At 44.6% G+C, this 23,777-nt stretch overlaps 1 protein-coding gene across 1 annotated transcript in view; it reads right to left on the bottom strand.

Annotated features, from left to right (window-relative positions):
- The window catches only part of LOC126235528 (RNA/RNP complex-1-interacting phosphatase), a gene marked incomplete at its 3' end in the record, with an annotated part of 492,423 nt that overhangs the window by 191,991 nt on the left and 276,655 nt on the right, over positions 1 to 23,777 (bottom strand). Inside the window, exon 5 of the mRNA XM_049944250.1 lies at positions 5,563 to 5,642. Coding sequence (XP_049800207.1) covers positions 5,563 to 5,642 — 80 coding nt within the window. The remainder of the gene's footprint in view (positions 1 to 5,562; positions 5,643 to 23,777) is intronic.

Raw genomic sequence — 23,777 nt, forward strand, 5'->3', positions numbered from 1 at the left:
GGGTAGGTCTTCCATCAGTACACGTAAGGCACGGATCAGGAACCGTTCGTACTGTCGCCTGTTAAAGACTGCCATCAATGAAATATTGGCCAATGGTGTGATGTCCTAGGATACAGCACCATACATTGACACTCCATTGAAGTTGATGCTCAACCCAGCGAATCCAGTATGTGTTTTCTGGTGACCAGTAGCGCATATTGTGTAAGTTGACGTTCCCATAGTTTGTAAACGTGGACGCATCGGTAAACGGTACCCTACACACAAAGTTATGGCCTTGTCGCAGAACCCACTCACAGTAATCCAGGCGATCGTAAACGTTGTTGCCGCGGAGGCCTTGACGCAGCGCCAAGTGATACGGATGGTACCTATGTCTGTATAGAATACGCATCACGCTTATTCGAGGGATTCCCTCTCTCGATTTGCATGAGAGTTTAGTGCAGCGACCACCTGAACAGATACCTCTGCTGCTTCATGTGTTACGCCTCTGCTCCGGATCGGCGTTCGTGGAGACAACCGGCCTGTCGCGCGAAGCGTTCTAAGAACATTCATGAAGGTAGGGCGAATCTAATGATGTCTATTAGGGTACCGCTGGTCATACACCTGTGCCGTACCTGTGCCGTACCTGTGCCATTTTGGTGACATTCTCCGTTCAGTAATATTATGTCAACCATTTCCTCATTTGTAAATACCATGTCAAAGGCTAGAACGGACGGGCAGGTAAATCAATATCACGATTACAACAGTGATACCAATTACAATGTACACCACACCGGTGCCATGTACCTGTACGTACTTCCACATAGAACAATCTGCTTCGTAGTGAGCCGTTCCCGCACACAGCGCCGATTGCTGCCCGTTCTTGTACACTAGAGATGGGCAAAGTCGTTCATCCTTGGGAACTAGTTCACTGGTGATCGCTCTTTTTTGGGAACCGTTCATTTTTACTCCCTCGCCGTTCATTGTGCTTGGTATATCGTCCTTACAAAAAATTGAAAATTAGTAGCAAGATGGAAGGCGCCAAGAGAGGGCACTTTCCTCCCCCCGGGAGTACAGAGTTTTTATTCATAACAGAATTCTCAGACACTTGTAATTTTCGTGATTCTGCAAAACATCTCGTTTAGCTAACTGTAGCGTTATTGGCTGATCGCAGTGAAATAATATAAGGTGGCGCACGAAAAACCGGCCCCGGGTACAAACTGCTCGCCATTACGCACGATTTGTTGACCGCTACGAGCAGAATAGGTAAACATGTAATAATTAGGTAGTGAAGAAATAACAAATAAGCTAATGCAAAGAACTTCGAAACGGCAGATGACGATTGGTAAGCGACAATGAGCGGTCTAGTACTCGGGGTCGATTTTTCGTGCGTCACCCTGTGCCACTGAAATAATATTGTAGAGTTAGCACATTCTCTTCACAAAATGTGACACCATACACTCGATTACGAAGCGCGGGTTTCATTCGGTTGTAAGTCGGTCTGCCTTCCATAACAACGAACATGCTCTTTTACCTTGTATCAAAAAAGACGGAAAATGGCCACTCGTGCGTGCCGTGCTGACGTCCTTTGCATGTTTAATGACAAGAAATCTTGCCTTTTTACAAGTATTTCTTCTGCTGTTTATCGAAACAGTGAAGTAAAGCTGATACGCCGCTTTGTTACCTGGAACGATGTATGTATTACATACCACGTAATTTTTATGTAATTTACGTAATTATAAAATACCTTTTAATTACCGGTCGTGGACGCTGAAGAGAATACGAAAAGAACCAGAAGTTCAGAGTTCAAAAATGATTTGAAACAAATCTAGAACGGGCGTGCGAAGCGAACGAAACGAACAATATAACTCGATACTGAACTAACTATGAGCAGTCGGCAGTGGAACTGCGACGAATGGCCAAGCGAAGAAGGACGAGTCCGGCCGAGCGAGACCGAGACCGAAGCAGACGGGCACGGGACCGAGGCTGGAACGAGACCTGCCGACGTGCCGCTCGCGAACGAGACCGACCGTTTCCCGTTCCCGGGAACTGTAAGTACAAAGCCGCGACCGAAGTGAACTATGAAAGACCGTTCATTAGGATTCGTTCCTAGCTCGTTCCCTTCATCTTGGTGAACCGTTGCTTTCGACCCGTTAGTTCGTGAACGACCCATCTCTATTGTACACAACTAGAGAGGCGAAGGGTTGACTTGGGCGGTGTAATAGGGTGGCCTAAACTGGCCAGTATTGTTCCGTGGTCTGTATGTAGGTAAACAGAAATCGCACAAGAGAGAACGTTATGTACATATCACTGTTTGTGGCAGAAATCCCTTTTATTACTTTCGGCCCTCGTGATAACACAGTGAAAGTAAGAATACGTACGACAATGACATCGCGATTAGGAGTAACTTGTGGGTCACACTTGCATCGTGGGAAGTGCAATAGCAGCGTGTTTTATTCATTTCACGCATCAACTTTGTGTTCCAATCTCTCGGGATGTAACTGCCGTATTGCGATGCAACCAACACCATTATTATTGTGATTTCTCGTGTTATTGATTGCATGTGGAATCATATGGGGCGTCCATTTAAAAAAAGGAATAAAAGTTTGTGTTGAAACCAGTATTTACAAACGGTTTAGAATGTCTCATAGTATTTAATTTCGTGAGCTCCTGCCGCACATTCATACCCGTGAAAGCCGTTTGTCAATATCTATTGTGGTTCCTGAGATACTGGCGGTGAAAAGTTTAGGTACGACACCCTGTATTTTAATAAGAGTCACTCTCCTGGATTTGGTCAGGGAGACAAGGTACAGAAGTACCAACTCTGACACTACTAATCGCCGTCCTGTAGCAATCCGAATTCGTTCAGAGAAATTCCTACTTTCTACTACTGGACTGCAAACGTAAAACGATAGCTGATTCTGTTTGATCTTCAACCGCCACCGTGTAATGTCATCAACTACCTCAACAAAGGATGAGTCTCAAAATACCTATTCAAGGATGTGAAGCCACACCGAAACGAAAAATTTCAATTTCCATGGAAATATTATAGCTTATTCCCATTTGAATAACCACTGACAAGTCCATTTACTAGCACTTACATCTTACGACACATCAAAGAGAAAAGATCTTGAAAAGCTAATGCAGCTCTTATCTCTCAAACTTTACGAGGTACGAAGAGAAATCTAACGCTTAATATCCGTAATGCTGTGTGAAAGTGGTGCTTTTCTAATTTACCTCCATGAGCAGTATTGTGGTTGTTTGCTCACACAAGAAGAATGTGATCTGAAAGAAACTGTAATATATTTATTTATTTAACCTGGCAAGATTAGGGCCATCAGGCCCTTTCTTACTCGTACAGTAGCATTCAGTTTCTAAAAAGTGAAAAGTGCTACATAGCTTAAGCAACGATGCGTTTAAATACACTCCTGGAAATGGAAAAAAGAACACATTGACACCGGTGTGTCAGACCCACCATACTTGCTCCGGACACTGCGAGAGGGCTGTACAAGCAATGATCACACGCACGGCACAGCGGACACACCAGGAACCGCGGTGTTGGCCGTCGAATGGCGCTAGCTGCGCAGCATTTGTGCACCGCCGCCGTCAGTGTCAGCCAGTTTGCCGTGGCATACGGAGCTCCATCGCAGTCTTTAACACTGGTAGCATGCCGCGACAGCATGGACGTGAACCGTATGTGCAGTTGACGGACTTTCAGCGAGGGCGTATAGTGGGCATGCGGGAGGCCGGGTGGACGTACCGCCGAATTGCTCAACACGTGGGGCGTGAGGTCTCCACAGTACATCGATGTTGTCGCCAGTGGTCGGCGGAAGGTGCACGTGCCCGTCGACCTGGGACCGGACCGCAGCGACGCACGGATGCACGCCAAGACCGTAGGATCCTACGCAGTGCCGTAGGGGACCGCACCGCCACTTCCCAGCAAATTAGGGACACTGTTGCTCCTGGGGTATCGGCGAGGACCATTCACAACCGTCTCCATGAAGCTGGGCTACGGTCCCGCACACCGTTAGGCCGTCTTCCGCTCACGCCCCAACATCGTGCAGCCCGCCTCCAGTGGTGTCGCGACAGGCGTGAATGGAGGGACGAATGGAGACGTGTCGTCTTCAGCGATGAGAGTCGCTTCTGCCTTGGTGCCAATGATGGTCGTATGCGTGTTTGGCGCCGTGCAGGTGAGCGCCACAATCAGGACTGCATACGACCGAGGCACACAGGGCCAACACCCGGCATCATGGTGTGGGGAGCGATCTCCTACACTGGCCGTACACCACTGGTGATCGTCGAGGGGACACTGAATAGTGCACGGTACATCCAAACCGTCATCGAACCCATCGTTCTACCATTCCTAGACCGGCAAGGGAACTTGCTGTTCCAACAGGACAATGCACGTCCGCATATATCCCGTGCCACCCAACGTGCTCTAGAAGGTGTAAGTCAACTACCCTGGCCAGCAAGATCTCCGGATCTGTCCCCCATTGAGCATGTTTGGGACTGGATGAAGCGTCGTCTCACGCGGTCTGCACGTCTAGCACGAACGCTGGTCCAACTGAGGCGCCAGGTGGAAATGGCATGGCAGGCCGTTCCACAGGACTACATCCAGCATCTCTACGATCGTCTCCATGGGAGAATAGCAGCCTGCATTGCTGCGAAAGGTGGATATACACTGTACTAGTGCCGACATTGTGCATGCTCTGTTGCCTGTGTCTATGTGCCTGTGGTTCTGTCAGTGTGATCATGTGATGTATCTGACCCCAGGAACGTGTCAATAAAGTTTCCCCTTCCTGGGACAATGAATTCACGGTGTTCTTATTTCAATTTCCAGGAGTGTACGTCTTGCCTAATGAAATTTCATGACAGACCACGGCTGTGATCTAAATTTTCTTCTTTTCGCGAGCAGTTGTCGCAATCATAGGACTATCTGAACATACCTAACCAAACTTTCATTGTCATTTAGTTTTCCTCCAGTTATTTCCGAAAATTCCATTTTGGATTAGCGAAAAGACCTGGAGACACGCTCCTGTAACCTAATGGTCAAGGAGACTCCACACAAAAAGTAGAAAACTTGGTTCCCGCTCTTGGTCTGACACAAATTTGCACTAATCACGAATATTCATTACACTGGAGTTCATTATTCTCTATCATTACTCCGCGGATTCCATTTCATCAAGTAAGTGAAATTACTCGAATTGTCCAGAATGTTCTTCAAAGCAATCGCGAACAATTGTGGCCCAATGACTCATTCAAACATTCAAATATATGTTTGAATGAGTCATCCTAACCCACAAACACTTGTATCTCCAGGTATAACTTCACAATGAACACTGGAGCACTAAACATTGACTTTTGGCTAGTCATTCATACCGGCCAAACGTAGGACGCAGAGTAATGCCTGTCACCATGCACGCTATATTCTTCCACCTCGTCTACAGATTCCATAAAAATACCGTTGCATTATGACCAGTTACATATTGCGCTTCATGTCACGCAGCCAATCGTGGACAACACAGTACCACAAATTATGACAGCAATGTAAGAAGTAAATAAAAGATTTAAAAAATTCACACTTACCTATCAACCAAGTCAGCAGGAGGCACGATTTTACCGGGACACATGATCTTCCGGTAACGGATGCCGTGGTCATCGAATTCCTAGAGGTAAAGAGAACAGATTTCATAACGCCAAGCAACGATTATTTGTATTCATGCAAGAAAATGTATTTGAAGTTTTCACCAAGTCCTTCAGTCTGCATTCGTTCTAAAACCTTACTGCAGAAGTGATACATAGCCAATTAATTGCAAAATGGATAGTATATTTAAACACAGTTTGTATTTAAACACAGTTAAAGATGGTTTCAACGTTTCTACAAACATCTTCTTCAGAAGGAAATAGTTAGAACCTAAACAGGTTAACAGTGAAAACATATTTACACTGAGGTGACAAAAGTGATGGGATACGTGCCCGACCTCGTTCTGCTCGGTTTGATGCAACAACTCGACGTAACATGGACTCAACATGGCGTTGGAAGTCCCCTGCAGAAATACTGAGTCTTCCTCCCTCTACAGCCGTCCGTCATTGTGAAAATGTTGCCGGCTGATCTCTTGATTATGTTCTACGGGATTCATCTACGGCGATATGGATGGCCAAATCATTCACTCGAATTGTCCAGAATGTTCTTCAAAGCAATCGCGAACAATTGTGACCCGATGACATGGCTCATTGTCATGGGAACATGAAGTCCATGAATCGTTGCAAATAGTCTCCAAGCAGCTGAACGTAATCATTTCCAGCCAATGATCCGTCCAACTGGACCAGAGAACCCAGTCCTTTCCATGTAAACACAGTCTACATCAATGTGGAATCACCCCCAGCCTGCACAGTGCCTTGTTGACAACTTGGGTCTGCGCCACACTCGAATAGTATCATCAGCTCTTACTAATTGAAATCGGGACTCATCTGACCAGGACAAGGTTTTCCAGCCACCTAGGGTCCAACCGCTATGGTCACGAGCCCGTGAGAGGTGCTGCAAGCGACGTCGTGCTGTTAGCAAAGGCACTCGCGTCAGCCGTCTGCTCTCACAGCGCATTTTCGCCAAATTTCGCCGCACTGTCCTAACGGTTAAGTTCATCGTACGTCTCCCATTGATTTTTGCAGTTATCTCAAGAATGTTTCTTGTCTTGTTTCAGCGGTCCTCGGTCCACTCTAGATGATCCCGTGCCCACTGCAATCGTTATTAACAATGTCGTTTGGTCAAAATGGGAAGACGTTGGGGGTCGTCTGCTGCGGTGTCCTAAGTTCAACGATGTGCGATGATCAGTGTGCTTCGAAGCACTTCTGTCTGTACCAGCGTTGCACTCTGCCGTCAAATCTGTCACAAATCGCTGCTTATCCAGCTCTACAGAGCGGGAAAACCTCCAACCTCTATGTTCAGTGACGAGGCGTGGACGTCCAACGTCTTTTCGCTTACTCACGGCTTCACCGTCCTTCAACCACTTTCCACAGAGGCTCGCGACAGTAGCATGCGAACAGGTGGCCTCGCCGTTTCCGAGACGCTCGTTCCCAAAGCCGTAACAATCGGACCTTCTGTCAAAGTCGCTTATGTGAGTGATGTCCCGATTTGTGTCACTAATCTTCTGTAGATGTCCCGATTTGTATCACTAATCTTCGATAGAATGATTCCACTTTCGCCTCTGCTCCGCGTATAAACTTCCCTCAACGCGTCGCGTGCTCGCAACAGGCGGCATTCAGTCTCGCAGTTGTCAGTAAATTACATGAAGTACAAGTTACCCAATCAACACTTGATTTAGCAATGTTACTCCATTACGATTTGTGACGCGACATTAATGACACTGACATAATGACTGCATGTCCACTATTTAACACTGCCTGCTCAGAGCTGACTGGTCTAACGTACATCTGTTGTGCACAGTTGTTGTTTCCAACTGTCGCAGTATTTACTGCCCTGGCGTTGCTTGTACACCACGAATAAAACCTGTTCGGAACTTTTTGGACTGACGGTGTGCACTTCAGTGCGGGACGTGGGCAGAAAACGTCAAACAAGACAGGCATAATGTTGATTTTATTATTAGCTGCCGCTTACATAATTTGTACAATGGGGGTACCGGAGACGTCGACGAGACGCTGATCCGTAAAACGACGTGATCAACAGTTGTTCGCAGCAGTTCAGGTGGAATCTGAGCAACGGGTTCCTGTATATTGACCTTCACATTAGATATAGACTAAATGTGTCCCCGGTAAACGCGTTCTTCTAGATATCCCCAGAGTCAGAAGTCACATGGATCCAGATCATGTGATCTTGCAGGCCAAGTATCTGGGAAACCTTTGGAGACAAGTTCGTGGGAGGTTGCATTAAGCAGGTCTTTCACTGGGCGAGTGACATGAGGTGTTGCCTCATCTTGCATGAAAACATTGGTTTCCACACAACTGCTCTCTTCCAAAGCAGGAATCACCTACTGTATACGGAGGTCTAGATAATGGGCAGGCGTCACGGTACACCTGAAAGACCCTCTGGAGGTATTCTCTTCAAAGAACGCACCGAGAATAAAAGTGCTTGTGAATCCACATCACACAATCACATAGGGCAACTGCAATGCAGCACCCCAATTTCGGCACTTCTGTGTATTCACTGCGTCCTGCAATGTAAAATGTGCCTCGTCTCTCCATAGAATATTGCCCGCCCGCATATTATCTTCGATCCGTGACAGAAACCGAAGAGCAAATTCAGAAAGTTGTTCCAGATCATGAGGTTTCGTCTGCACCTTGTACGGGTACCAGAGTAAAACAGACCGGCAAACTTCCCTTGCTGTCCACCATGGGATGGACAATTCTAGTAACACTGCACGAGTCCTAGCATTAGCCGGGACACGTGCTGCATGGTCACTTACAACAAAAAGCAACCTCGTCAGTAACTTCCAACGGGACAGGACGCCTTCCTCTTACAGGTGCAATACCAAGCTCAGCCGTATTTCTGAATTTCATTACAGTCTTCCTGAAGCCATTTAATGACATCGGCCCTCTCCTCAGATCTTCCACTCGGTGACACACTCACAATGCAGCACTGTAATAATTGCCGTTCATGTAAAACCGTTTCACTAACAGCGTACAGTCTTTCTTCTCGATAGCCGCACTGTTCATTCATGTTATGACTTGTCAAACGACAGTGTGGGTGCCATACCGTAATAAAAACAGTGTACAGAGCCAAATATGCACCTGGTGACTAAACCTGGAACTAATCCCTTTTGCAGCGTACATCGGTTCCGCATTAATCCATTAGCATATCCACAAAGCTTCAGCCGACCGCGGTGGTCTAGCGGTTCTAGGCGCGCAGTCCGGAACCGCGCGACTGCTACGGTCGCAGGTTCGAATCCTGCCTCGGGCATGGATGTGTGTGATGTCCTTAGGTTAGTTAGGTTTAAGTAGTTCTAAGTTCTAGGAGACTGATGACCACAGATGTTAAGTCCCATAGTGCTCAGAACCATTTGAACCAAGCTTCGCTGCCATACTATAATTACAGCCCATACTGGACCTGCGTGAGTAGATGCACTTTAATTATTACCACCGGTACAAGTTCACTCGCGGTGCTAGCAGTTTTGTTAGAGTTTATATATAGTGAAGTGCAATGATGAACGGGCAGTACGGTTAAGGAGGCTGTCCCTTCGCACAGTCAGCTGCTGCAAAGGTTGGAGAAATGCAACGATATACCACCTGCAATAGGGTTCAAATGGCTCTGAGCACTATGGGACTCAACTGCTGAGGTCATTAGTCCCCTAGAACTTAGAACTAGTTAAACCTAACTATCCTAAGGACATCACAAACATCCATGCCCGAGGCAGGATTCGAACCTGCGACCGTAGCGGTCTTGCGGTTCCAGACTGCAGCGCCTTTAACCGCACGGCCACTTCGGCCGGCCCTGCAATAGGGCTATGTCTAATAATGCACTGTGGTGTTCTAAGCAACCTTCCAAACGTCCAGCCAATTTAAAACTATGTGCTGTGCCGGGACGCGAAACTGCCGACTGAGCTACCCAAGCACGCACGACTCACGACCCATCCTCAATGCTGTACTTCCGGCAGTACCTCTCTTCTGAAACCAATCTTCAAGTTACTGACGGCATTACATGATGAAATTGTACAAAAGCACTCCGTAGAAATGTGCTCAATCATATGTTCAGGTTACACTTTCTTAAAAAGTATGTGATGTTCCTATAAGTTGTAGCAAGTTCTAATGTAATTAATAGTGGTGATACTTTATGGAAATTGGTTTTTTCATTTGCTTAGTGTCCTCCACAGAGTGAACTTGTGATCGCTGTACTACTCACACGAAAAGAATATGTGATTTAAAATCGCTCTCTGAAGCTGGATGGAGAGTTTCTAACAACTGTCCTATGAAAGTGATTACAGAAGTTTCTGTAATGGAAGCGCGTCCTTATGATGCCCAGTCCATAAATTACGATCTTCTACGAGGAACATAATGTAGTAATGGCAGCCTGAAAGTCCACGATGTTTTGAAGAAGAGAAAAGTATGTGCAAAATTTGTCCCTCACAACTCGACTCCCGAAGAAAAACAAAGATTGGGTGCCTGCTATAACTTTATTGAATTGCGAAACACGGGTATTTCTTTCCTGGATAATATCATCACGGTTGATGAGACTTGGTGTTACAAGAACACGCCACAAAACGAAGAAGTTCAGAAATTGACATGAAGGGTCAAACACTTCGACGACATAGCCGACAATCAAGCCAATGTGACGCGCGTATTGAACAACATCCCAAAGAAGGACTTTTCTGACAGTTTCTCATCGCTTGTATGAACGTTTCATGCGTGGCAGTCAAGAAGGGGGGGGGGAGGGAGAGAGAGAGAGAGAGAGAGAGACAGAGAGAGAGAGAGAGAGAGACCCAGTAGAACATTTAATGTATTAAAATCACCACCTTTAAGTTTTTCTATTTTTCCAATTAACCCAGTCGAAACTTTTTTGACTGAGAGTGTACATACTTTAGGTACAATGGGGATAGTGAAATTCGCAGAAGAAAGTGCGACTATCTGATTGCAGTTTGGCCTCAGACTGTTTGCGTTAATAGAAAAATTAACGTAGGTGCTCATGAAAACATTTTAGACAAAAACCGGTCCCCAAAATATAGCAATAAGTGTGTACCCATAGGCAAGGTTCTGGGTTAAAATCGCAGTCTGATACAAAGTTTTATACTGGTGCGAAGTTTCCAATCATCACAGACGGAAATATTTATTCTAAAAATTCTGCAAATCCACGATAATGTTCTTATCCGCAACGGTCAGCTCCATAGTTGTTCATACAAAATCAAAGTGGTTCTCTGTAAAGGTCTTTGAACAGCCCACTTCTCAACTCAACCCCAGTGAACATTCTTGGAATTAACAATAGCATCGTTGCAAGCCAAAGTAAATATTCTATTCCTCGAAAACAACTACTAACAACACTGCACAAAAAATATGGACCAGTTCCGTTTTGAGGAAAGGTGTCGAGGTATTAAAGTTAGCGAACTGCTTATAGACGTTGACTCTGAAATTATTGGTATATTGGAGCACCACTTAATTAATGACAATTCATAGGCTTCCTTTACCAGGAAACAGATTAGCTGGCTGTTTTTCAAGGAGTTCCTAGCGGGGTGTGGGAGAGTGGCTATGTATGTAAAAAACAGCATTCCATTGGAGCCCACAGATGTATCACGGCACTGCACTGTACAGATATTGGAATGTTGTACAGGGGCAGCTGAATTTAGTGAAACTAAACTTCTAATTGGGTTGATTATAGGTCCTGTAACTCTGACTTCAGAGCATTTCTGCTCAACCTAGAGAGAGTTCTTGTTTCACTTTGTAAGAAGTACCAGAAATTAGTTATATATGGTGACTTCAATGTAAATTTTGTATATGATGGTGCAAGAAAAAGGATGTTGGTGGATCTCCTAAATTCACATGATCTGATGCAGACGGTATTTTTTCCAACTATTTTTATCCATTCTTCATTACTAGATGGGAGTTCTGTCAGTAAAAGGGCGAATGGCCTTTCAGATCATGATGCACAAATATTAACACTAAAAGGCTTGTGGACTCAAGTGTCACACATAATTACGAACTATGTAGGAAAGATAATCCAACAGCAATAGAGAGTTTTTTAAACCTTGTCAAGGAACAAGAGTGGCAGGATGTTTATAGTGCCGATAACATAGATGATAAATATAATGATTTCCTTAACACCTTTCTCATGCTCTTACCTTTCTAATGCTCTTTGCGAGTTGCTTCTCTTTAGAACGTTCTACACGGGGCACTAGCAGTAATAGGCAGCCCGGGTGCCTGACTAGTGGGATAAGGATATCATGTAGAACGAAGAGGGAATTATATCAAAATGTTGGAAGTAGTCAAATCAAGCTACAGTAGCCCATTACAAACACTGTTGTAAGGTACTTCAAATGTTATTAGGAAGGCAAACAGGATGTGGTATGCAAATAGAATAGCTAATTCACAGGATAAAATTAAAACCATATGGTCAGTTGTGAAGGAAGTGTCTGGTCAGCGGCACAAGGTCGACGATATAAGTCAGTTCGCAGTAAAAATACACTCCTGGAAATTGAAATAAGAACACCGTGAATTCATTGTCCCAGGAAGGGGAAACTTTATTGACACATTCCTGGGGTCAGATACATCACATGATCACACTGACAGAACCACAGGCACATAGACACAGGCAACAGAGCATGCACAATGTCGGCACTAGTACAGTATATATCCACCTTTCGCAGCAATGCAGGCTGCTATTCTCCCATGGAGACGATCGTAGAGATGCTGGATGTAGTCCTGTGGAACGGCTTGCCATGCCATTTCCACCTGGCGCCTCAGTTGGACCAGCGTTCGTGCTGGACGTGCAGACCGCGTGAGACGACGCTTCATCCAGTCCCAAACATGCTCAATGGGGGACAGATCCGAAGATATTGCTGACCAGGGTAGTTGACTTACACCTTCTAGAGCACGTTGGGTGGCACGGGATACATGCGGACGTGCATTGTCCTGTTGGAACAGCAAGTTCCCTTGCCGGTCTAGGAATGGTAGAACGATGGGTTCGATGACGGTTTGGATGTACCGTGAACTATTCAGTGTCCCTTCGACGATCACCAGTGGTGTACGGCCAGTGTAGGAGATCGCTCCCCACACCATGATGCCGGGTGTTGGCCCTGTGTGCCTCGGTCGTATGCAGTCCTGATTGTGGCGCTCACCTGCACGGCGCCAAACACGCATACGACCATCATTGGCACCAAGGCAGAAGCGACTCTCATCGCTGAAGACGACACGTCTCCATTCGTCCCTCCATTCACGCCTGTCGCGACACCACTGGAGGCGGGCTGCACGATGTTGGGGCGTGAGCGGAAGACGGCCTAACGGTGTGCGGGACCGTAGCCCAGCTTCATGGAGACGGTTGCGAATGGTCCTCGCCGATACCCCAGGAGCAACAGTGTCCCTAATTTGCTGGGAAGTGGTGGTGCGGTCCCCTACGGCACTGCGTAGGATCCTACGGTCTTGGCGTGCATCCGTGCGTCGCTGCGGTCCGGTCCCAGGTCGACGGGCACGTGCACCTTCCGCCGACCACTGGCGACAACATCGATGTACTGTGGAGACCTCACGCCCCACGTGTTGAGCAATTCGGCGGTACGTCCACCCGGCCTCCCGCATGCCCACTATACGCCCTCGCTCAAAGTCCGTCAACTGCACATACGGTTCACGTCCACGCTGTCGCGGCATGCTACCAGTGTTAAAGACTGCGATGGAGCTCCGTATGCCACGGCAAACTGGCTGACACTGACGGCGGCGGTGCACAAATGCTGCGCAGCTAGCGCCATTCGACGGCCAACACCGCGGTTCCTGGTGTGTCCGCTGTGCCGTGCGTGTGATCATTGCTTGTACAGCCCTCTCGCAGTGTCCGGAGCAAGTATGGTGGGTCTGACACACCGGTGTCAATGTGTTCTTTTTTCCATTTCCAGGAGTGTATTTCTGTTACTGGTAAGTTCAGATATATAAGTTCAGATATATGCACAGTATTTAATAATCATTTTCTGAGCATTGCTGGTGAATTAAATAAAAATTTATTTTCTACAGGCAATCATATAACTTTCTTCGCAAATGCCTTTCCGAGATTGATGTCTGAAATACTCCTCTGTGCTACAGACAAGGGGGAGATTGAGTCAATAATTAAATCACTGAAGACTAAGGACTGTCATGGATATGATGGAGTGCGTAGCAGAATATTAAAGTACTGTGGTGCACATGTTAGCCCTGTTTTTAGCCATATTTGTACTTTTTCCTTTCGGAATGGTCAGTTTACTGAACGATTAAAGTCTTCCGTAGTAAAGCCGCTTTATAAAAAGGAAGAAAGGGATAATGTAGACAATTTTAGACTTATTTCTATGCCATCAGTGTTTGCTAAAGTTATTGAAAAGGCTGTGTGTGTAAGGATAATTGAACATTTTATATTACACGATTTGCTATCAAATGTACAGTTCGGCTTTAGAAATCGTTTAACAACTGAAAATTCTATATTCTCTTTTCTCTGTGAGCTACTGGATGGGTTAAACAAAAGGTTTCGAACGCTTGGCATATTTTTTGATTTAACTAAGAAGTTTGATTGTGTTGATCACAAAATATTGCTCCAGAATTATTAGTATTACGGAATACGGGGAGTAGCTCACAGTAGCTTTAACAACAGACAGCAAAAGGTCATTTTCACAGTGTAGAGAATGTTTGTGATGTGGGGTCTGAGTGGAGTACGGTCAAAATTGGGGGGGGGGGGGGGGGTGCCCGAGGGATCAGCATTTGGGCCATTCCTGTTCCTTATTTATATAAGTGATATGTCCTCTAGTATAACGAGTAACTCAAAAATATTTATGTTTGCTGATGACACTAGCTTGGTAGTAAAGGATGTTGTGTGTAACATTGGCTCGGTTTCAAATAGTGCAGTTCATGACCTAAGTTCATGGCTTGTAAAAGATAAACTAACGCTAAATCACAGTAAGACTCAGTTTTACAGTTTCTAAGACACAATTCAACAAAACTTGACGTTTCAATTTCACAGAACGGGCATATGATTTGTGAAACTGAACAGGTTAAATTTCTAGGTGTTCAGATAGATATTAACTGTCGTGGAAAGCCTACATTCAGGATGTTGCTCAGAGACTTAATTCTGCAATTTTAATATTCGAGCGGTATCTGAAGTGAGAGATCGTTCGACACGAAAATTAGTCTACTTCGTTTATTTTCATTCGCTTATGTCGTATAGTATTAATGTTCACGAGTCTGGGTATTTTGACATTGGCCTTTCAATATATATATATATTCCTTACTGTCATTTCTTGTTAACAATACTAGCTTATACCCAAGAATAAGCAGGTTTAACTCAGTCAATACTCGGCAGAAATCAAACCTGCATTTGGATCCGACTTACTTAACTCTTGTGTAGAAATGTGTGCAGTATACTGCTGCACCCATGTTCAATAGGCTACCACTCGAATTCAAAAATCTTTGCAGTAATCCACGCGCTTTCAAATCGAAACTGAAGAGTTTCCTCATGGATCACTCCTTCTATTCTCTCGAGGAGTTCCTTGAAACATTAAGCTGATTCTTGTTGTATTGTTGATTGCGTTTACTTAACTTATGGACTGACGTTTTTCGAGTTCATAAACATTTGATTTGTATCTGTTATTACTATAATTTCATGTACTGACACGTTCCATGACCTTGGACATTTGCTTATCAATTTGGTCCTACGGAACTTGACGTGAATATAAATAAAATACTGAATACTATATACGCTGATAACCCAAGAACTTATGACCACTGCCCATCGCGACGTCGAATACCGCCTGGTGGGGACGCGTGCACGTGTCGCGGTAACAAAAGCATGTGACCGGAACAGACACGGTCGAGGGATCACACTAGCAAAGACATGGATGCAAATGGAGAACTCAACTGAGATAAACGACTTTAACAAAGGGCAGATTACTATTACGCAAAGCCTGTGAACGAATATCTCTAAAACGGCGAAGCTGGTCGAATGTTCAAGTGTAACTGTCGTGAGCCTCTGCGGAAAGAGGTAGGAGAGCAGTGAAACTACCACTTAGGCGCTAAATGGTTGGACGTCCACGACTCTTCAGAGAACTTGGGGTTCGGGGGCTTGTCTGATCTGTGGCATCTCTGGCTAAAGAGCACAATGCTGGTGCACGCACAATTGTTCTGGAGCATACCGTTCATCTTACTTTGATGCACATGGAGCTCCGAAGCAGATCACCCCTACGTGGCGGATGGAACACTTGCACCGAGTGACACTTGCACGAAGCCTGGGGATTTCGCCGGGCTAACGGGCTTTTCACATGTACGGGCACGCTAAGAAGTTAGCAGTTCAGCACAGCTGCTCCTGCGAGCTGGCTTGCGCTCACATCAAAGCAGTGAACAGCCACGTATCATGTCGGGGTGGCTCATTAACGCGTTTCGTGGTAAATTTATTTTTATGACTGTTGTGTTAACGAGAAGTGACAATGAAATTCAACATATTTATTTAATATTTTGATGACACAAAGAATGTGGGTCAGCTAAGTAACGAACATGATACTTCTCACGACTGTTGCAGCATTATGAAGACTTCTGTTTTAGGACGAAATTTAAATTGTTAAATTTATATTTTTTTATCATTTCATTTAAACGATTAACACAAAAACGCAGAATGTCAATGAATAATCCTTATTTTGTTTTACACTGCAGGATCATACAGAAGTTTTCAATTTTGAATTCTTTTCATCCACATTATTGTAACTCGTTATACTTAGATATCTTCTTTATGCATTACAAATACTGAAGTAGCTGCAGACTTGTAAAGTCGTGAAAATTTAAATTGAGGAAACAGAAGTCAAAGAGACTAATTCTGCTGTGAAACTAATCACGCAAACGTCACACTGTAGGTCTGCAAGTTGAAGCTGTAACCGAGTTTCCACACTGTCGACATAACTCCCAAGACAGTGAAGCTGCGCAACCGTCTGCAAGCTGAAAAGTAGTATGCTAACTTGATCTAACTGCAGAATCATTCGTTGAGGGTTCCTCCTGAAAACAAAAATGTATTCTCTAAGTGAAAATGTTGGGAAAATTATTGATACCTTTATTTCTCCTTCCTGCTTTACGCCTTCCGAGTCTCCATATTATTTTGCATGGAATCCATTGTAATGTTGTTGTAAAATTATTTTTTTCGTTCTGTTCACCGTTTTGAAGCACGTTAACAGAACACTAAGCGTATCAAGGTACCATAGCTTACAATAAACATAAATAAACTGGGCATCCTGCGCTGTGATGTTGAAGCGTCTGACCGCTTTAAAGTTTCTAATCCGACCATAATTCTACTTTTCATCTCTTTAAAAACAGCTACTCTCCATTTTAAGGAGAAACTCCCCTCCAAAAAACTTCCATTTTTTTTAAAAAAAAAGTTAATAGCTATTTCACGTATTAGACCCCAAAACGATTTGGATGTATTCAAATTACACGTACGCCTAAGAAATGTTTGAAATACGGACAGCGTAAGCGGCCGTGGAACCCCGAAAGATGCCAAAGCTAATTTTTGATTCTATCACCGTCAAACAGTACAATCTTTACTCCGAACTTAGCATAAAGTAAGACTGGGAAAAACAAGTTTCAAGATTTCCAGATAATTCGAAGGGAAATAATTGGCAGTCAGTCGTTGGAAATCAATTATTTTGCCTGTTCACTGCGTAAATATAAATTTAGGGACTACAGTAAGTCCTGTTCAGTACAATCGACAAGCTTCAAGGAAACAGGCGCTGGCTTACAAGCAGATATTTCTACTACTACTCAAGAAGACAGAGTAGATTTTTATCCAGAAAATTCAAGAAAAAGGCTACTCTGATCTTGAAATTAAAATAAGCAGCCTTTTATAATAGGAAGGGAAAATGTTATGGTGTTAGTGAATTTTAATGCCTATGTGTCTTGAAGTAACATTCATGTTTTGATAAAATGATAAAATTGATTCAACATTTAGACAAATTGTCAACTTTATCACAAATATTAACCAGTTTGAATAAAATTTTTGCAGCAAGTAGTCTTGATGTGTTTGCTCACTTCTGTGCATTAATATTATCGAAAATGTAATTTGTTTATTTTATCATCACATTTATGTACCGATAATTAAAGAAAACTTACGGCTGAAACATGAAATAAGCACTGAAACCGAATTATTAATACTTCTCATAACATGAATGCACAGGACTGTTGAAATATACCTTGTAAAAAATGATATTAAAAATTCAAAACCCGAAAACTAACGAGTTATGGATTCAAAAACTTGGGTGTTACAACATCTTTATGTAGCAGACACGATTTTAAAATTTGGTTGTATCGGCAGTGTAGAAGGAAAGTTAAATTTTGGGATCTCCCTTAAGCACTGCGCCGTATCTTCCATATGTTCGTATCTGAGGCTAAACCGTACCTAATGGTGGTCATCGTTTGCACTTCTGCGCTACGTAAGTCTGACCGTCTCATTTTACAGTGGGCGCCCACAACCCAAGCGGCGGGCGAGCGTGAGCGCTCTTGCGCGCCTAGCTGCACCCTCAACAGAACTGCTGGAGTCTAGGACATGTGTTACTCGAAATTGGTTTTAAAATATGTTGAATGGCTGTAAAACCGCGATCAGTGGCTTTTATATGACAATTTATTTCGTCTTTACATGTTTCATGCTGGTTTGCTTATCTTCTAACGGATGGAGAGGGAATAGGTTAACTGCATGTCATTCGTCTGCGTTACCGTTGCAAAGATTTTGTATTCAGTGTCCGACCATACATATTTTAATTGTAATAACGTCTCAAGGCGAATGCTGCACTTGTTTCCCTGGAAATGGCTTGGCCTTTGAGATGGTCTTGTCAGTCTTCATTAGGGAACATTTCACAAATTTCAAGAGACATTTAGCCGACTTTGTGTCGTTCCCAGGGAACACCTCGAGGTGTTAGTCTCGTTCCATCCCCCACTAAATTTATTTACGATAATTACAAGATTGCCAATGATTACATTAAACTGTTTTTCAATATTTACAAATTTTTCAATGATTCTGGCGTTTCCTTCGTCACTGTAACTTCTGTACAAAGACAAGTTAGAAATGATTTTAAGATCCCATCAGTATGGAGTTTTTTTTAAAGCTTTTGCAATCGTTTCGTCAGTCTTCATTGGTGATTTGTTTCTTCGCCTTTTCCCGTCAAAGTTAAAAAATTAGTCGATCAAACTGGTGGCCGTGGTGCTCTGAATCTTCTCGAAGATTTTTCATTAATAAGTAAACACCCGGATGAACTTTTGATATTAATGTTTTTATTCTTCGGTTCCGTCCTTCTGAAACGTTGTCAGTGCGATGGTGCTTTCCATAGCAGTTCCACATCTCTCTTGGCATACGTTCGTTGTCAAACAACTGGTCCAAAAAATAGTCACAAAAGTCCTGAAGCTTTTGTTTTTCAGGCGTGCTCTCCTTAATACACAGTCAACCATCATCCAACATTTCCAGAGGACGATGTACTGGAACAGAACACATTCTTATGTGACAGCGTATTTCCTCGTTTTCCTTGTAGGCTCGAACGAGGCCACACACTGAACTTGGTTCCACAAACATTGATTAAAACGACAAGTGCAACCAGTAATCTCCGTACCAGGAAACAAACTGCTGGCTGTCTGGACGATGGCAAGTTGTAAGTCCATTATCAGAGATGCAATGTTCGATCAGGCACGTTAGTTTTAATTGCATTAAAAAACGTTCATCTGTTTCTCGTTTTTTTATTTGGCAGTAAAGCATAAACAAATGGAATGATGTTTGTTTCCACCCAAGAACTATTAGGGTCCAAACTGCTTATTCTAACACTTGAACGTTCCATCCACGAAAAATGATTTGCAGTTTTATAAACATTCTTTTCCCTTTTCGCTGGAAAACACCAGTATTCTGTCATTCGGTCCCCTGCTATCATCTACAAGTAAAAAACTGCTACTATCATTTATCAGTAAATCGGTAGTAGTTACCATTTTCACCTAATGCGACGTAACGATTTTTTGGCACTAGTGTGTGATGGTGAGGATGTTACTAAACAGTTGTCTGACTTGAAGAGCTGTACTACTACTTCAACGTAATCTGACGAAACTGTAGCGTCTGTTGTTTTCCCCGCTTCTTTGCGCTGACAAAATGTTTTCACATTTCACTTGCTGTTTCATATGGAATACAAAAATGGCTGTCTTCCCCTAAAACTAATCTACCTTTGCATTTATTCTTTTTAAAGTTTACACAACGCCAGTAGGTCACTTTTTGTTTATTGTTTGTATAGTCCACTATATAGTGATGCTCGTTGCAAGACAGTACAGGTTTCCCTTTGGTGGGCTCGGTGAACTCCATTACCTCAGCACTAAAACACGGAAAACAACTTTCCATCAGATGCCAACTGCAATACTGAACTCTGGGAGAAACCTACGCACACTACGAACTGGTGCGGGGACAGGGAACTTTGTGCAGGAAATTGGTTTTGGCCTTCCCCAGAACACGTTGCCGGTAGCGCCGTCAGATCCGTGTATCCCATTTCTGGAACACCCTATCCACTACCTAGTGCACCGGGCCCCGTGCAAATGTCAACACATTCCCTCTCCGCACAAAGTCACTCCGTGCAAGTGTCACAAAGTCCCCTACGTGTTCACATGTTGACCCAGGAATATCGTCAATTATGATTGCAGTGGGCACACGACCATCAGGATTCGGCCGTCGATCAATGGAAACGGGTGGGCTGTTCGGGTGAATCACATTTTTGCTACACTTACGCCGACGGTCGTCTCCAAAAACGCCGTCATCGAGATGAACGGCGGCTTGAAACGTGCAGGACGTCATGGATACAGGCTGGTGGGAGCAGTACTATGTTATGGCAGACATCCTCTCGCGCTTGCATGGCATCTGTGGTAGTAATCGAAGACACGCTGACAACTGCGAACCACTTGCATCCCTTCATGTTTGCCTTCCCCGAAGGCGATATCATCTTTCAGCAGTATTATTGCCCGTGTCCCAGTGCCAGAACCGTGCTGCAGTCGTTGGAGGAGCATTATAATGTGCTCACGTGGATGTCTCGGCGACCAAATTCACCTGATGCAAATCCTATGGAACTTAAATGGACCGCTATCAGACTTCATCACCGCGTACGCTAATCAGCGTCCCGCTATTAACGCGAATTACATGATCTTTCCGTAGACATCTAATGCCACATATGTCCACAAACATATCGACAAACTGTCGGATCCCTGATACGCAGAATCAGTGATGTATTTTGTTCCAAACACGGACTAACAAGCTATTAACCTGGGTTTTGGCTCATCAGCGTCTAAATTTTAATACCTTTCAAACGCACAAAGATTGGTTATTTAATGTACTCTGCTGGCCATTAAAATTTCTGCGCCAGGGAAGGTAGCAAATCAAAAAAAAATTACTTATTCTGCTTATGGAGAGTAGTAGGAAGTATACATGATTAAACTGTAGAGTTAGGTGTGTGTGTGTGTGTGTGTGTGTGTGTGTGTGTGTGTGTGTGTGTGTGTGTGTAAGTCGAGGGGTGGGGGGGGGGGGTGGGGGGTGGGGGGGAAGAGACAGGTTGCGAAACTTAGAACACAGTTGCGACTTCTGCCAACAACAACGGCTCTCAGCTTGGGTGACAGATACGACTAAGTCATTGCATGCTGCTAAAAATAGAAACCCCGTTTGCTGCCTCAAGGTACGTGACGGGGCGGTACGATCTTGCTCAGCGCAGCGTACAATATGTCTGTCCTCTCGAGCGGCAGTCGCGTAGCGCCGTTGACGTGCTTCACCTTGAGTGGCGTTCTCTTGAAACAATCGATTCCATATATCCTTGAGAGTCGTGGCATCTCGAACAACGGTGGCAACAATATCACGGATCAATGAACCGCAGTCTCTTAGGCTACATTCCTGCCGCTGTCGAATTCCGTCACATGCTGGTAGAAAATGAAATGAAATGATCGTATGGCATTGTTCACCGGCAGGCCCCATGCGGGGAAGTTCGGCCGTCGTATTGCAAGTCCTTTTTAGTTGACGCCACTTCGCCAACTTGCTAGTCAATGATGATGAAGAACACACAACACCTAGTCATCACGAGGCAGAGAAAATCCCCGACCCCGCCGGGAATCGAACCCGGGACCCCGTGCGCAGGAAACGAGAACGCTAGCGCAGGACCACGAGCTGCGGAGATTTCTCCTTAGACAACGCGTTTCACGACTTTCTCACTGACAACCATTCAAATGCAATTTCTGAATGAGAAACCTGTTATGTAATGTTACCTTATCTATATAACGTAGACTGCGTATTCCTACCTACTTCGTGCGGCTGCACTGAAATGCTAATCATTTGCACATGCAAGTATGTAGTTTCACGGTAATTCGACGTTTGTTGGATGCCACCATCACGTGTTGCAATTTTAATTACCGGCAGTGTTGTTTCGTGCCTGAATTATTCCTCTTTAAAAATTCCGTCATGCAGTATAATTTTCATTATAACATAGCTCACTTCGAAGTCTCAAAATTAATTTCATGCTACTCGTCAAAAACGTGTGTGATGTTTACGTAAGCGAGCACACATTAATTACATAGCCCTCACTATCGTAAAGAAACAGCAGCGCAAGTAAGTACCGCCCGACTGCAGCAGTTACGCGCCCCACGCCTCGCATTATTCTCGAAGTAAAGCCGGCGCATGCGCTGACCTCCGCCGTGCTGACCAAACTGCGGCGCGGACAGCCCGCGTCCGTGACGTATTTACGACATGCAAAACCAGTCCCCGGCGGCAGCGCCGGCATAAATAATTCATTGCGTTATTGAGACGCTATATTATAATGCAGAACCCGTCTAATTTGTAGCGCTCGTCGCGTTATTATTACTATTAGCAGCGGCAGCGGCAGGCGGGAAGACGCGGCGTAGTGCTGACGACTTTATCGGCGATCTGCGAGGGAGGAGGTGGGAGTGCCCAGACAAAGCGAGCGCCTTACCGGCCTCCAAATGAAATCCACTACACGCCGACTCGTAAAACGCCGAAATGGAAAGTCCGTAAGACCATCGTATTCTGGACACGTGTTCTCGCTAAACAAAGCCGAGGCGCAGTCCGCACGGTCGGGTATTGTTCAGCTCCAGCGTGCGTCGCGCGCACGCATATCGTTACAGAAATGTGCAAAAGAGGAGTTTTAACATTTCCAGAAGTTATTTCTATGACGTTCTAAACTAGCGTACACGAGAAAAATGCGAAATGTTGGCCGCATCTGACACGAACGGTTAGTTTTTATGGTTCCTTTCACTTGACACACTAAAAGAATTGTAACCAGTCACTCTTCCCCACTTGCGTGTTGGTCAACTAGTGACCAGGTGGCAATTTCACTTCCTTCTCAAGTGGCTTTTCTTTTTTCTACAGTCACATTTATTTTACCAGAAGATTAAGAGTTTCGGAGAAATATACATCCATCAGCAGTTGGATTTATTAGGTTGGTGCAAAGGGTTTTTGTTTTGCATGCTGATATTCCGGTTGGTATGGTTTTACTAATCGATCGTCATTTTTTATTTGCAGTTCACTGTTCCGATCTGAGTTTGCATGTTGTCATTTTGTCGTTTGGCCGTAATGAGTGGAGCTGTGGACGCTAGAAAATGGAGTGCTATGTGGAGAAATCGGAACATTTCCAACATATTCTGTTTGAGTTCAGTAGAGGGGTGACAGCAGCGGAGGCAGCTAGAAACATTTGCGGCATGTACGGGGATAAAGTCACTGGACAGAGCACGGCAAGAACGACCTTCCACGTTCAGGAACACCTTCGGGTTCAAATGGCTCTGAGCACTATGGGACTTAACATCTGTGGTCATCAGTCCCCTAGAACTTAGAACTACTTAAACCTAACTAACCTAAGGACATCACACACATCCATGCCCGAGGCAGGATTCGAACCTGCGACCGTAGCAGTTCAACACCTTCGGGGTTTGATGGATATGGTTTAAACGCAGTGAACCGCAATGATTCACTTCTTTGTACTCGAGAACTGCCAATGTAATGAACTGTGTGATCATTGCACCACCGTGCGACATTTGCACGAAATGAGGAAGGTTCAAAAATCGGGTGTATACGTACCGCATGTTCTTGCCACATTCTCAAAAATCAGCGGATGGCAATATGTGCATCTCTGCCTGCTTGTCATCAATTGGCTCGT

This window comes from Schistocerca nitens, chromosome 1 (assembly GCF_023898315.1).
Source record: "Schistocerca nitens isolate TAMUIC-IGC-003100 chromosome 1, iqSchNite1.1, whole genome shotgun sequence".
Taxonomy (NCBI): Eukaryota; Metazoa; Arthropoda; class Insecta; order Orthoptera; family Acrididae; genus Schistocerca; species Schistocerca nitens.